The following is a 14,122-nucleotide window of genomic DNA, read 5'->3' on the forward strand; positions in this document are numbered from 1 at the left end:
TTTCGAAAATGTTGAGAAAACATAAAAAGAATTTAATGACAGTTTTATTGAAATTCTTGTGATTAACCAATTATTTTCTTTCAAAAATGCTACATTTTACAAAATAGCAAATGAAGGAAAAATTTTAACATTACCCGAAGCAGAAAATAATTAACCTTCATTCACTTTCTCACATTTTTCCCTTTAAAAAAATGATAAATTTGTTATACACTGATAATGTATATATTAGTGTTTCGAAATACACATTACATGTATAAAATTTGATATTTAAATTCAAATTCAGATAACCTGAGATACATTCAGATTAAATACAATGGCAACGTAAGAAAAATTAATCCTAAAAAAAAAAAAAAACACCAACCAAAGGGTGTAGAATGGAATTACACAAAAATACCCCGAAACCATCCAAATTATAATGCCGGCTCAGGCTTGGCCCCAGAAAGGTCGTACCTTATGCTTTACAAGCTGTAATCTCACCCTGCTCTCTGCAAAAACACCTCTGGCATCATCAATTTCTCCTCAAAAGTCAGCAAGTCAACTATACCCACGTAATTCAATCCCAAAAATACCCTCCACTACTTTCTCTCCACGTGGCAATTCTATCCACAACGCACGCCAAAATGTCTTAAAAGCCCTTACTCGGCGTTGTCGCTTTGGCTCGTCCCTCAACTTTCACGATTCGGGTATGATAATAGTACAGGAGTGGTAGTCCTGTGTGGTTTGAGTTTCTCGATAAAATCTGCTATAAATAAATTTTCGCTCCTGTCCAAACAGGTCCATATCGGGATTCCTACTTGATCCCAGTCGTCTAATATCAACCCTAGCTCAGCCCCGCTCGGCTCAGCTGTATATTCTGGACTTGCATGATCTGAAATAGTAAAGAGGGAGAGAGGGAGAGAGAATTGATCTGATCCGGCCATCCCAATTGAAGCATGGAAAGGATCGTCGGCGGCAAGTTCAAGCTCGGCCGGAAGATCGGTAGTGGATCCTTCGGAGAAATCTTTCTCGGTCAGTACATATATTTGTGTCTAAATATGTCATATGAATCAAATTCATGCGATGATTTTTTTTCCCTGGATTTTCTGCTTCTTCTTTATGAAACTCTTGCTAATTGCAGTTTTATTTAATTCTGCAGCCACGCATATCGATACCTTTGAGATCGTTGCTGTGAAGATTGTAAGTTTTCGTTTCTTTTTTGTCAATTCAGTTGATAGCTGTAATTGGTTTATCCGTTTGAGTTTATTGATTTGTCCCGGAATGCAGATATGATTGGTTTGGATCTAATTCAATTTCAATGGTGAAGAAAACCCTCATCAATTTGTGGTATTTGGTGTTTGGTTAAAAGAATAATTACTTGTGGTTCCACTAATTTATGCATTTTTACGGTTTTTGCTGTGGAAGTTTCTTTCCGTGCGAACAACCATAGAAGAGAAATATTTAAGTTGCTTTGGTAAAAGATTTGAAAACAGTGTTGAAGTTGGTATATTTGAGATTACGTTACATTGAGCTGAAAGTTTCTGGTTAGTGGACGAAAATGGTCTGAACATTTACTTATTACCTACATACTATAATCTAGGGGATAACTGCTTGTTTGGTTAGCTATTTAAGTTGTTCCAGAAGACGGACTTATGTGAAGATCTTGCTTGGAAGTACTTGTGTTGAACGGCACAGCCCAGTGGATGTGCAACTTCCATAATTAATACCTCTACAGCTCTATTCATTTCTGCGGTGATGAATTGAGTCATTTTGTTGCATCAGTATGTGATGTAAAACAACCTGGTAGTTCTTTCAAATCACTGATGCTACATTACCATATAGCTGTTCTTATCAAATTTCAAATTGAAAGGGCTGTTGAGCAGGATTAACTGTGCATAGCTTGCTTCTTCTTCTTTTTCTTTTTTTTTTTTGTTTAAAAAAGGATGTCTTAAATTACATGAACTATTAAATAGGATTAAATGTGCATAGCTTTTATCTTTTTTTCTTTCCGTCCCATTATTTTTTTAAGATTTCCCTTGCTTCTGTCTTATCAATTTTTCTGCTTTTTCATTTCACAGGAGAACAATAAGACTAAGCACCCACAACTCTTATATGAAGCCAAGTTATACAACATTCTTCAGGGTGGAAGTATGTGTTTATATACTTAGTGAATTTTTATGGCGCAGTTACAATTTGTGTTGTTAAATGTATTAGAGGGGGATGGGAATCTCATTATACTTGTCTTCTAATTTTTCATTTTTAGGTGGCATTCCTGGTATAAAGTGGTCCGGCGTTGATGGGGATGACAATGTCCTAGTAATTGATTTGCTGGGGCCAAGTCTTGAGGATCTCTTTGTCTACTGTGGCAGGAAGTTTTCCTTGAAAACTGTATTAATGTTGGCTGATCAGATGGTAAAGATTAACTCAGATTAACTCCTAATCATTTAGGGAAGAAAGCACGTATACATAAGATCAGTCTTTTAAGTTTGTTTTCCTTAATGACACTTTATGCATCTTCCATGTGATCACGAGTCAATGACTGTGCATACGCAAGTGAGCTTGTGGTGTTTATTTTAATTTCAAGTGATATTTCTTTCTGGTTGTTGAATATTCCTGTTGTAATCAAGTAATTTTGTGTGCACATTCATGCATTACAGAGTATTTCTCTCAATTTTTGGCCTGTGCACTGAATTCATGTATTGGTAGTTGGGTTTGGACTTGGAAACCTGAAGGATTTATCATCATGTTGATAGAATTTTAAGTATTGGGGATTTAACTCCTTTTATTCTCCTTGATATTGTCCAGATAACAAGAATTGAGTATGTGCATTCTAAAGGGTTTCTTCACAGAGATATCAAGCCTGATAACTTTCTCATGGGTCTTGGTCGAAAAGCAAATCAGGTAATAGTGACAATAATTGCTGGCCCTCTATAAACAGCATTGGTTCATCTAAGACTGATCACTCTGTTTAGAAAAGTTGGTTAATTTATATATAATTCTTAAAGCACTGGTATTCTGTTGATTTTATTTTCTCTTTTGCTGCCTTCTTAATGTTATTGTTATTGTGTTATACTCTTAGGTCTACATCATTGATTTTGGTCTTGCAAAAAGATATCGTGATGCAACTACTAACCGGCACATCCCCTACAGGTACACCTTTATCTGTCTATACGAGCTTTTGTAGGTTGGAGTGCTATCAAACCAATTTTCTTATTATTCTTTTGCTTTCCTTTCTTTTGCATAGGGAGAATAAGAATTTAACAGGGACTGCGCGCTATGCAAGTTGTAACACTCATCTTGGAATTGGTGAGGCTCTGGAGGTTTTCTCTAAGATTGTTATTTGAAATGGCTGCCTCTTTATTTCCTTGGATTGGAGGCAAATTATCTGTATGAGTCTTTAGGCGCTGTGCATATAATGCTCATCGATTTGATTTGTAGAGCAGAGCCGACGGGATGACTTGGAATCTCTTGGATATGTACTTCTATATTTCTTGAGAGGAAGGTCTGCATTTTTATTTTGGTTTTTCCTTGTTTCTTTAAATTCTTACTAATGGAACTCTGGGATATACATAGGTGCAATTTTTCCTTAACAAGCATCATTTTGTGTATAGCCTTCCATGGCAGGGTTTGAAAGCTGCCACAAAGAAACAAAAGTATGACAAAATATGTGAGAAGAAGTTGTCTACTCCTATTGAGGTATAATATTTATTAGGAAATTTTAGTCTCATCTGTGTGAAATTCATATGTTGAACTGGTAATCCATATATCTGTAGGTTTTGTGTAAGTCTCATCCAGTGGAGTTCGCATCATACTTCCATTACTGCCATTCATTGACATTTGATCAGCGGCCTGATTATGGATTCTTGAAACGCCTCTTTCGTGATCTGTTTACGCGTGAAGGTCTGTTGTTCATCTCGTTGCCTCAAGCTTTCAGAAATTGCAGGAGATATCTCACTTGATTAGAAATATGAAATAACTTAAGTTTGACTTGTTTTATTGTCTTCAAATTTTGAATTCTCTTTGGGAGGAACTTGCTGAAATGGTGCTTCAACTACATAGTTTGATTTATCTGGTTTATTTTTATTTAGTTTTTTTTTTTTCTGCAGGGTGTGAATCCGATTACATATTTGACTGGACTATCTTAAAATATCAGCAGTCACAGTCAAGCAAAGTGCAGCAACGGGTATTGCACATTCTTGGTTGATTATGATTTTGTCTGGTCCCTTTTTGCATGATGGATGCGTGAAACTTCAGGGGTTTCACATAGCTTATAAAAGCCATATAATTCATCATCTTTTAGTAACTTCAGTGTTCATATGTGGCAGCCAATGCCTGCTGAGAGCAGTCGGGCAGTTCAAATGGACGTAGAAAAACATCAAGGTTAGACTATGCTAATTATGTATCTTTCTGTTCTTGCGTGTTAGATGGCAACTGAAGCTAATAGAAATTTACATCAGCAGACAACCAGACAATCTTAACTGTTTGCCTTGGTGGTTTAGTGTCTTTTGACTGTTGATGGATATGTTTTAATGGTTGTAGCAATGAATTTAATAGTTATTTGGCTTGGATTAATAATGTAACCAGTTCCATGTTGACTCCAGCTGGCAATAGCGCGCCTTTTTCAGCTGAGATGGCTGACCGTATAAGATCAAACAATGCTTCGAGTCCTGGCATCCGCATGCAATTTAAATCGCCTCCAAATAGGAATATGACTTCTGGAAATCCTCTTGAGAGAAATGTGAGTTATCTCCACTTTGTTTGAAACGCCATCTCATCTCCCTTTATTTTCCTGGTTGGTTGGAATTAAACTATCACTGATGATGACAAAATTGTGCTGACAATGGGGCTTTTATGTTGTTTGATCAAAGTCTTTTTACGTATTTACTAATTTTAAATCATGTTTTGGGGTCATTTGGTGCTTAGAAAACATTGGTTTGATTATCTTGCAGATATCTTATTGCTGTGTTTAATAACTAATACACATCCTTAAACTTAAAGGTTTTGAACACTGCACAAATGCCATCTACTTCATTTGCCCCTCCTGGTGTACCAAAAGGCAATGTTTCAAGGCCTAATTTATCAGCTGAAATCTCAAATTCTGGTCTTGGACATGGAGAAAGTACCGGTCCTTCAAGCAGCTGGATTTCTTCGCTGCGTCGCATTTCTTCTGCGAAGTGATCTGCATTGTATTCTCATCTAACACGGTCTTTTTCACTTTTTCACTTTTTCCCCCTCCACCCGTTCCCTTTTCTTTAGTCTCATTCTCCCCATAGTAATCCTATGATTTTTTATTCCATGTTTATTGGCAGGAATGTATGATCACCAACCGCTCGATCTGGGTTCTGTGAATAGATTGCTGATGTGTCAGTGCAAACATATGGGGGATTCAGAGGTGCAATGTTATCAGATGGTTACCTGCTTGCATTAGATTCAAATGTGGTTTACTCTTGCATGCTGACTGTTTCTTGCACTTTGAGACAATCTGGCGATGCATCATATATGCACGAAGGTGCATGAGAGCAAGTTGATTGACTGTCTTGTAGAAGATTAGAGCTTGATTCGGGCATTTTCCTCCTCCCTGGAAGCTTGGGTGAAGATATCTTTCCTATGACAAGGGTACACATAATCCTTTCACAAAGATCAGAGCTCGCTTCTGCTGTTGTATATAGATGTAACGAACTAGGTGCTGCAACTATGTTAAGTTTGATGTAAAGTAAATGACGTGCAAAGTGTTCCTCTGCTCAACAGATTCATGCAGCTCCCTTGTGCAGTTGGTGGCTGCAAAAATTGTTTTTTCACTTGCTTCATGGTTACAAGTTGCTTATGTTGTAAGCATTATTGCTTTTGGTGAGAAACCCAGTCTCTGTGTGAGGAAACAATTAAGCATTTGTCTGGATTTGGTTATGATTCTGATTATCTGAAATTCCCTATTGTGATACTATGACTGCCAGTTTAGAAATGAATTGTGTTTGTGATTTTAGTATTTTTTTGGTTTTTTAACCCATGCTTTATTCATCCTGTTTGAAGCACTGAGACCAGGGAATCATGTACAGTGAATGGCGGTGTATCAGGATTTCATTTAGTCTATCCTTTTTTGGGTGCTATTCTTACCATTCAGGATGATAGGCTGTAGTAAAACTTTGATTCAAGGGAACCATATGTGGTCAATTAGAAATCCTATAGTAATTGAATTCAACTTGGCCAATACTGATGCAACTGATAGTCAATGATAACTTGCGTCTCTGTTATTTTGTACCTTCAGTTTCCTGTTATCTCTTATTATCATACAGCATCTCATCCCCCTCTCAGTCTCGATCCTATTACATGATTTCATTTTGATTACTACCATCCCCCAAGGCAGGCTGGGTATAGTCAATGTGACTCAGGCTTTATTGTCTGAGACTTTGATTTCATGGTTTTCAGTTTCAATTTAGTCATGCACATGTCAAATTTGCTACTTATCATCATTTTAAAGTTGTTATGTCTCTCAGTTATTAGTTTGTATTTTGCAAATTTGCAGGTTGTCTTCTGCAACAAAATGGGGCCATGAGTTTGCAAGTGGCAATGAATGTCACTCAACAATGGTTAGGAAGCTTATTTAGGAAATGCCACTGCCCCTACTTTTTACTACAGGAATCTGCTAAACATCGTCTTTTTTATCATCAGTGCAGATATGGAAGGAAATCTCAATCTTAATTTTTGGCCTCCTGTTATGGATTTTACGTCTTGGAAGACAAAAGCGTGCTTTCAATGTGATCTGCAGATGCACATGGCCGATTTATGGCCTCAAAGCTTGTGATCTGTGGTGCTTCATTTCCCTGAATTCCTTTTCTTGGTGTGAATAATGTGATGCACTGGATTGCTGAAGGTCCTTTCCTCTCATGTATTGATCGCTATCGTGGTCTTGTGCTGATTAGGCTTTGCTAAAAGGTGCAGAAGATAGAAGGGGATTAGTACTGAAGAAGCTGGCAGCAGAGGTGGTCCTGATTGCAGTTTCTTACATTTGTATTCACTGATATAATTTCTGAACTATGATGAGAGAGAATGATAATGCCATGTGCCAGAGTGGGTATATAGTTCATACTAAAGGTCTGCTGGCATTCCTTCATAGCGGTCAAGTTCATTCACTTTTTTGCCAACGCAGCCTCATTGATATGGAGAGCTGAAAACCAAGTTCTGCATCTTCTCTTGCTTGTCCACTGAATTTAATGGTAGTCTCATCCTTCCCGGTAGAGTGATGCTTTGGAGGTAAATAGACATGTTAACGTGCAGAATTTGAAAATTATAATGAGGACCGTCCAATTCTATGGCTTTTGGGATCTCTCTCTCTCTGCCTCGCCCTCTTACATTCGTCACATTCACTGGTCAGCATCTCTGTGATTTGTTACACATAAGGGTCTTAGGCTTCGGTATGTAACAGAACGTTTCTATAAACAAATGCAGACCTTTGGAGGAATTCCATCTCCAAGGGAGAGGAGGGAGAAGGGAGGACGACGTGTTTGGGGTCGGTGAAATGTTCCAATAACGTTGATTATAAAAATCATGTAGGGCGTTCGTTAACTAGAAGACTGCACTGTCAATTTCATCAATTGACAGAGAGGTGCAGCTGGGCCAAATCATGAACACTGTAACAGAGTCGAGAAGAACACGCTCATGGACAAAAAGTATATGTTACAGAATGCAGAAATGGCACAGACCCAAAAAAAATGAGATAATAATCGCTTTTCACTGTGCTTCTCCGTCCCTTATATGCACTGTAATTACAAGGCATCTTCACGACCTATTTTTTGAACATTACTTGCCAACTGGAAACTGAAAATGCATTCTTACAAGATTCATTTCCAGAATGCCAAAATTGGTCTGTTAAATCCACTCTTGCTATCAGGTAAGCTAGAGGTAATATTTTCCACGCTCCGAAATCCAATCTGCAACACGTTCAGAAATGAAAGTGTAAAGGTATTTTCTTCACAATAAGGATTGTATAGAAATTTCAAGTGTCTATGCTACTCCGCATATGGAGATTTTCAAATAAAATATTAAAAAACACAACGAGGCAGGTACCTTGTCTAGAAGAATATCCTGGAAATCTTCTGGACCTATCTTCATATTCTGATAATTATCTGATGCAGTCTGCAACAAGTTCGAACAAAATTGAGTCAAACCATCTTAAAAAACAACAATAAAGTGCCTTGTTTCCCTTTCCTTTTGGGAGCAAATCAAATTAGTAAAAAGTCACAGCCCGCCACCGAATTATCGTCACTACGAGTATTCCCAAGTCATGCATGTCACTTCAAAAGAGCATACCTGGGACACTAGACGATTCTTAGAATATGAGATCCATGGTTGGGGTTCGAGGATAAAAACACCACCCTGGTTAATAAAATGTTAAATTTAGAAATGTGTATACACTAGGGAGAGGCAGCATGATAGAATGAGACACAAACTACAAACCGGCTGAAGGAGCATCCAGACTTTCGAAAATAATGCAAGTAACCCATCATCACCCCAGTTTAGATGAATCCACTTTGTTACACTTAAGCTGCAAGATAGGAAACAATACAATTATGTCAGCCTGAAGCATGAATGAGACTGACTGTACGTGAAATAAAATTTTTGCTTTTGCATTTCAGAAACTGATCTTCAGAACAAAATTACCCCTTGAGATCGCACCTGGGGCATGGGGAGGAACGACAAATCAAGAGTTATTATGTTTATTGAGTAATGGAAAGCCAATTAAAGAGCTTTTATTAGCATGATTGTAGGGGACTAAAATCAAATCTATGCACAAACAGTGCAAAAATATGATGAAAACCAAACTATATAATTTGCCAGGAATCACTGGAGCTTAATTAGAATAAATTGAATTACATCCCAATTCTTAAAGATGAAAGACTTCAAGAAAGCTGAAGACGCTTACCAAAGAATTGCATGATAATATGTATTCTCAGGTGGGTGCCAACTCTGAACAAAATTTCCTTTCTGAAAAGACACTATGTCAGACAAATCTCCTCCAGAATTCCCAGAAAAGTCCCTTTGTAGTTCACTTTGCAACTCAGTTGCACTTTTCTTGGATTGATTTACTTTCTCCCCCTGCATATTAAAACTCCTTTTCATGATTTTCTTCAGGCTCCAATGTGCATCATCGATTCGAGCTGGAAGTGATGGATAGTTATTATTACTTAAGTGCTAGAAGTATCCTATTCTAATAAGCCTAAAAGAGTAGAAAACTATTTTTTAAGTGATAAAATACCAGACTTAAACTAAGAAAATGGTGCACAATAACACACTTGTCCCAATGGCCATTACTTGCACATTTGTAATTCAGAAAGATTTAGCCCTAGGCCAGAAATCTAGAAGGGAAGAAAAATAACATAAATCAACCCAAAAAAAAATTTTTCCAATCTCAATTTAGACTTCACCAATCAGTTAAAGAAAATAAATGACACATTTTGGATCTACACACAAAAAATCCTTCATATGCCATATCTTTCCCTTAAAAAAAAAAAAAAAAAACTAAACAAACAACCAGATTCATAATTTCTTACTAAATTGCTGGAAGATTCTACAAGCAGAAAAGCTTAATCAAATAGTGGAACACCAAATACATCATGATAAGACAATACCTACGAAAACATTTACAAGCTACTTTCATGCATTATGGTAAACTTTTTTTCATTCATATTCGGAAACAAAAAATGCATGCAAAAGTTAATAGAAGGGCACAAAGATTAAACTGGTAAAACTCACCACGATCAATATCAACTCCAAGGATACTGCGGCAAGAAAACTTCTTTGCTGCAATGCGGAATTAGATAAACAAACTCAAAATTAGTTATACAAAGCCTGCAAATTCAACTGGCAAAATGCATGTAAACTGACAACATAGGGCAAACAATTTGTTATTGCAGCCAAATCTTGACACCTAAAAACAGAAAATAGGAATGCAGAGAATTGATTTACCAATGGTTATCGTGATGATGCCACTATTACAGCCAATATCCAGACAATCCTTGCCTTCAAACCATTCTTTCTTCATGACCTTTAATCTTGGATCCTCGTCCAAATCCTGACTTATCTGAGAACCACCATCATCAATCAATCACTCACTCCAAAATTACCCACAATCGTCATTCAAGTTACTCATCAAGAGGGCAATCAAAAAGGAAAAAAGTCTGAACGGCCAATGAGATATACCCCTCAAAGTTTCAGACCTATTACCCTAGCAAAGCCCAGATAGTTCGATTAAACATTCAAAATCCCATTTTAAGTAAATAAAATTTGGGATAAGAATGAGAAAACGTAACTTACTCGATAGCCATAGTAGTGTCTGTAGTTGCCAAAGATGGCGACTTCTTTCCGTTTTCTCTTCTTTTTTGAGTCAGAGTTAGAACAATTTGCTGGGCTTTGTTGCTGCTGTTGCTCATGCTCTTTCTGCTTCTCCTCCTCCTTGTCGTCAAGTGGTTCGCCCATTTTTTGAGTAACTTTGCTTCAATTTCTTGCTGCCTTATTCGTAGAAACAAGAGACTCGGCGAAGGTGATGGAAAGAGGTTTAAGGAACTTAATTGTGGGGTTTCAGGGTTTCTGTTGGCTTCGCACAAAATTTTCCAATATTTTGGAAAATCGAGGCTTCTAAAGGCAAAGGCTTGCGAGGGTGACAATTGGGCGATTGCCCGCGGGGGAATTTTTTCCCCGGTTTAGAAACGAATTTTTTCCGCTAAAATATACATATACATACAATTAGATATTAGCTTTTTCCGCTAAGATAATATATATAAATACATATATATATATATATATATATATGTAATATGTATATAATTATACATGTCTACTAATAGAAATTATATTTAGTTATAATAAATTTACTAATATATTTATATTAAATTACTAATTAAACTTAACATAATAACTTTTTTTCGTAAAAACTGTAATAATGATACAATAATAATTAAGTAATTTTTTTTGTATCAAAAATGAAAAGTTGACTATTTCAGTTATATTTGTTTTCTCATGTTGGATTGTATTCAAATAATTTGTTTAATTATTTTTATGAATTTTAATTATGAAATTATAATGAATAATAACTTTATAATGTATTAATATTTTAGTACTTGATTATTTACTAAAATTAACTATTATAAAATTATATAATAAATTTTTATTAACACTACTACTGCTGCGGGAGAAGCAGAGGGCGAGATAGGGATGCGGGATATTAGTGGACAGCCGGAGCGGTACCCGGTTGCCAAAGACACCCAGTTGTGCAACGGGGTGGGGGAGGGGTACCTGTCAGGCCCTTGGCAATGTGGTAGTAGAAGGATTTGTGACCAGCAGGCGTGGAAAGGTTTGAATGTAGAAGAAAATAAATGGAAGGGAGAGAGAGAGAGATTGGAAGAGAGAGACAGAGGATTTTGGGAAAATAAATGTGACTAATCTCCTCCCTCAATCCCATTACATCATCTGGATTTATACACTTCAATGATCAGACAGAATCTCATTGGCAAGAATTTCCGTGCAACTAACTAATTTTTCGGCAAAAATCTGTTATAACTAACTTTTAACAAATTTGGCTCTATATGAGAAATGACACTAATGCCCCCCCAACTTTCGATCCAATTGCAATTAAGTCCCTATGCCTGACAATACTTCCTCTCTGAAAGCAGCCTTGTCCTCAAGGCTGGAAGTCCAGAAATTGGCTATTAATAAATGATTGATCCTTCCACGATGTCTCCTCTTCACCCAATTGATGCCACTTGATAAGGTATTGTATGACAGGAGCAGAATTGCGCAGGATGACCTTTCTTTGTAAAATGGCAGCAGGCTGCAGAAGGCACTGATCTTGGGGGTCAAGCTCTGGAAGTGTAGGATTAGTAGGTTGATGTGGCCCCAGTTTTGGTTTAAGGAGTGAAACATGGAATACTGGGTGAATCTTGGCTCCTGCAGGCAACTGGAGTTTGTAAGCCACAGCACCAACCTTCTCTATGATCTGAAAAGGCCCATAAAATTTGGCAGCTAATTTCAAACACTTTCTGATTGCTATAGATTGTTGGCGGTATGGCTGCAACTTAAGAAAAACCCAATCTCCCACTTCAAATTGTCTCTCTGTCCTGTGTTTATCAGCAAATACCTTCATCCTATTCTGTGCTTGGTACAGATGCTCCTTGATTCTTTGCAGCATTTGAGCTTTGGTCTGTAGCATAGTGCTGGCTGCTAGTGTCACGGTGTCCTAGTAAGGACCTATATGTAAGGATAGTGGTTTATAGCCATAGAGAGTCTCGAAGGGAGTAGCTCCTAGGCTAGTGTGATAAGAGGTGTTGTACCATAATTCTGATAAGCTTAAACATTGACTCCACTGAGTTGGAACCTCGCCTGTCATGCACCTCAGATAAGTCTCTAAGCACTGGTTAAGCCTCTTACTCTGGCCATCAGTTTCAGGGTGGTAGAAAGAACTATAATGCAGCTCAGTTCCAGCCAACCTGAACAATTCTTGTCAGAACTTGCTAGTAAAAATTCTGTCTCTGTCTGTTATGATAGATTCAGACATACCATGCAGCCTGTAGATGTGGTCCAAGAAGAGTTGAGCTACCTGTGCTGCTGAAAATGAGTGTGAGAGAGCCACAAAATGATCAATTTTAGTGAGTCTGTCTATGATCACCAGAATTGTATCAAACCCCCTAGAACAAGGTAGTTTTCCTATGAAATCCATGGTGATGTGAGACCAAGCTTGAGTTGGTATAGAGAGAAGTTGTAACAATCCTGGATATGGTACATGTTTATTTTTGTTCCTTTGACAGATCTCACATCCTTGCACAAGCTGAATAATATCTGTCTTCATGCCTGGCCAATAGAACAAGCCTTTGGCCAGAGTGGCCCCCAATAGGAGACTCATGCATGGTTTGGATGATCTTCTGTTTAATCTACTGACTATTCCCCACGTACAGTCTCCCTTTATACCTGAGTACCCCTTGGTTGAGCCTGAAGTCAGAACCCTGTGGTTAAGGGTCAAGTATCAGTTGACTCAACAGGTCCTGGCTATGTTGATCCTCAAAGTAACTGTCCTATAATTCTTGCATCCATACAGGTTGAACTGTGGTTAATGCCAAGAGCTGTTGTTGCTCAGGAACAGCTCTCCTAGATAACACATCAGCAACTGTGTTCTCTGAACCTTTTTTATACTGGATTTCATAATCCAATCCCAACAGCTTGGTTAGCCATTTGTATTGTGCTGTAGTGATTAATCTTTGTTCTAATAAAAATTTCAGTGACTGTGATCTGTCCTGATAATGAAGTGGTTGCCAATCAAATAATGTTTCCATTTAGTGACTGCAAAGACCAAGGCTATTAATTCCTTCTCATACACAGACAACCCCATGTTCTTGAGGGAGAATGCTTTACTAACAAATGCTATAGGATGTCCTTCCTGCAAAAGTACAACTCTCATACCTTGTCCACAGGCATCAGTTTTCACTACGAAAGGAATGTCAAAGTTAGGAAATCTCAGCACTGGTGCACTGCTAATGGCTGTTTTGAGCAGATCAAAGACCTTCTGTGCCTCTACATTCCAATTATAGGCATCTTTCTTAAGTAAATTGGTCAGTGGTCTACTAATTGCTCCATACCCTTTAATAAAACGCTTGTAATACCCTGTAAGCCCCAAGAAGCCTCTAAGCTCTTTCACAGTCTTAGGAGATGGCCAGGACAGGATGCATTCCACCTTATTCATGTCCATCCGTACACCCTTGTTAGAAACTACATGTCCTAGATATTCCACCTCCTGCTGAACAAATGAACACTTAGAAAACTTGGCATGCAGTTGGTGATTTTGGAGCACTTCCAACACCTACTGTAAGTGTTGATGATGGAGTTCCAAACTGGTGCTGTAGATCAGTATGTCATCAAAGAACACCAAAACAAATTTCTTCAGAAAATGCTCAAACACCTGGTTCATCAAGGCTTGGAAAGTTGCAGGGGCATTTTTTAATTCGAATGGCATTACCAAGAACTCATAATGGTCTTGGTGAGTCTGGAAAGCAGTCTTGTGTGTGTCCTCTAATTTCACCCTGATCTAATGGTATCCAGACCTCAGATCAATTTTTAAAAAGAATCTGGCTCCATGCAATTCATCTAGGAGTTCCTCAATGTTAGG

The 14,122-nt window shown here is 37.7% G+C and overlaps 2 protein-coding genes across 4 annotated transcripts; one reads left to right on the forward strand and one right to left on the reverse strand.

Moving 5' to 3' along the window:
* Positions 1-789: 789 nt before the first annotated feature.
* LOC113693621 (casein kinase 1-like protein 3) lies at positions 790-7,295 on the forward strand. 3 transcript variants are annotated; one of them, XR_003449111.2, is made up of 17 exons: positions 790-1,008; positions 1,136-1,176; positions 2,055-2,124; positions 2,240-2,388; positions 2,782-2,877; positions 3,056-3,126; positions 3,221-3,282; positions 3,415-3,478; positions 3,588-3,672; positions 3,750-3,876; positions 4,083-4,159; positions 4,302-4,356; positions 4,578-4,714; positions 4,975-5,162; positions 5,286-5,592; positions 6,497-6,560; positions 6,648-7,295. XR_003449111.2 is itself a non-coding variant. In XM_027212177.2 (15 exons), exons 1-14 carry the CDS (start codon positions 933-935, stop codon positions 5,152-5,154), a joined length of 1,290 nt encoding a protein of 429 aa, XP_027067978.2. In that variant the 5' UTR covers positions 790-932; the 3' UTR covers positions 5,155-5,162; positions 5,286-5,959. The 3 variants fall into 3 exon arrangements, 2 of the variants coding, with proteins under 2 accessions (XP_027067978.2, XP_071908799.1); XM_027212177.2 differs by lacking the exons at positions 6,497-6,560; positions 6,648-7,295 and having other exon boundaries at positions 5,286-5,959; XM_072052698.1 differs by lacking the exons at positions 6,497-6,560; positions 6,648-7,295 and having other exon boundaries at positions 4,975-5,180; positions 5,286-5,523.
* Positions 7,296-7,683: 388 nt separating this feature from the next.
* Positions 7,684-10,715, reverse strand: LOC140008425 (probable RNA methyltransferase At5g51130). Its single transcript, XM_072052699.1, has 8 exons — positions 10,285-10,715; positions 9,937-10,051; positions 9,724-9,771; positions 8,894-9,128; positions 8,428-8,515; positions 8,281-8,346; positions 8,038-8,106; positions 7,684-7,901 (listed from the first exon to the last, which is right to left on the reverse strand). The coding sequence occupies exons 1-8, from the start codon at positions 10,444-10,446 to the stop codon at positions 7,812-7,814; spliced, it is 873 nt and encodes a 290-aa protein (XP_071908800.1). The 5' UTR covers positions 10,447-10,715; the 3' UTR covers positions 7,684-7,811.
* Positions 10,716-14,122: the final 3,407 nt, after the last annotated feature.

The sequence above is a fragment of the Coffea arabica genome, chromosome 6c (genome assembly GCF_036785885.1).
Source record: "Coffea arabica cultivar ET-39 chromosome 6c, Coffea Arabica ET-39 HiFi, whole genome shotgun sequence".
Classification (NCBI taxonomy): domain Eukaryota; kingdom Viridiplantae; phylum Streptophyta; class Magnoliopsida; order Gentianales; family Rubiaceae; genus Coffea; species Coffea arabica.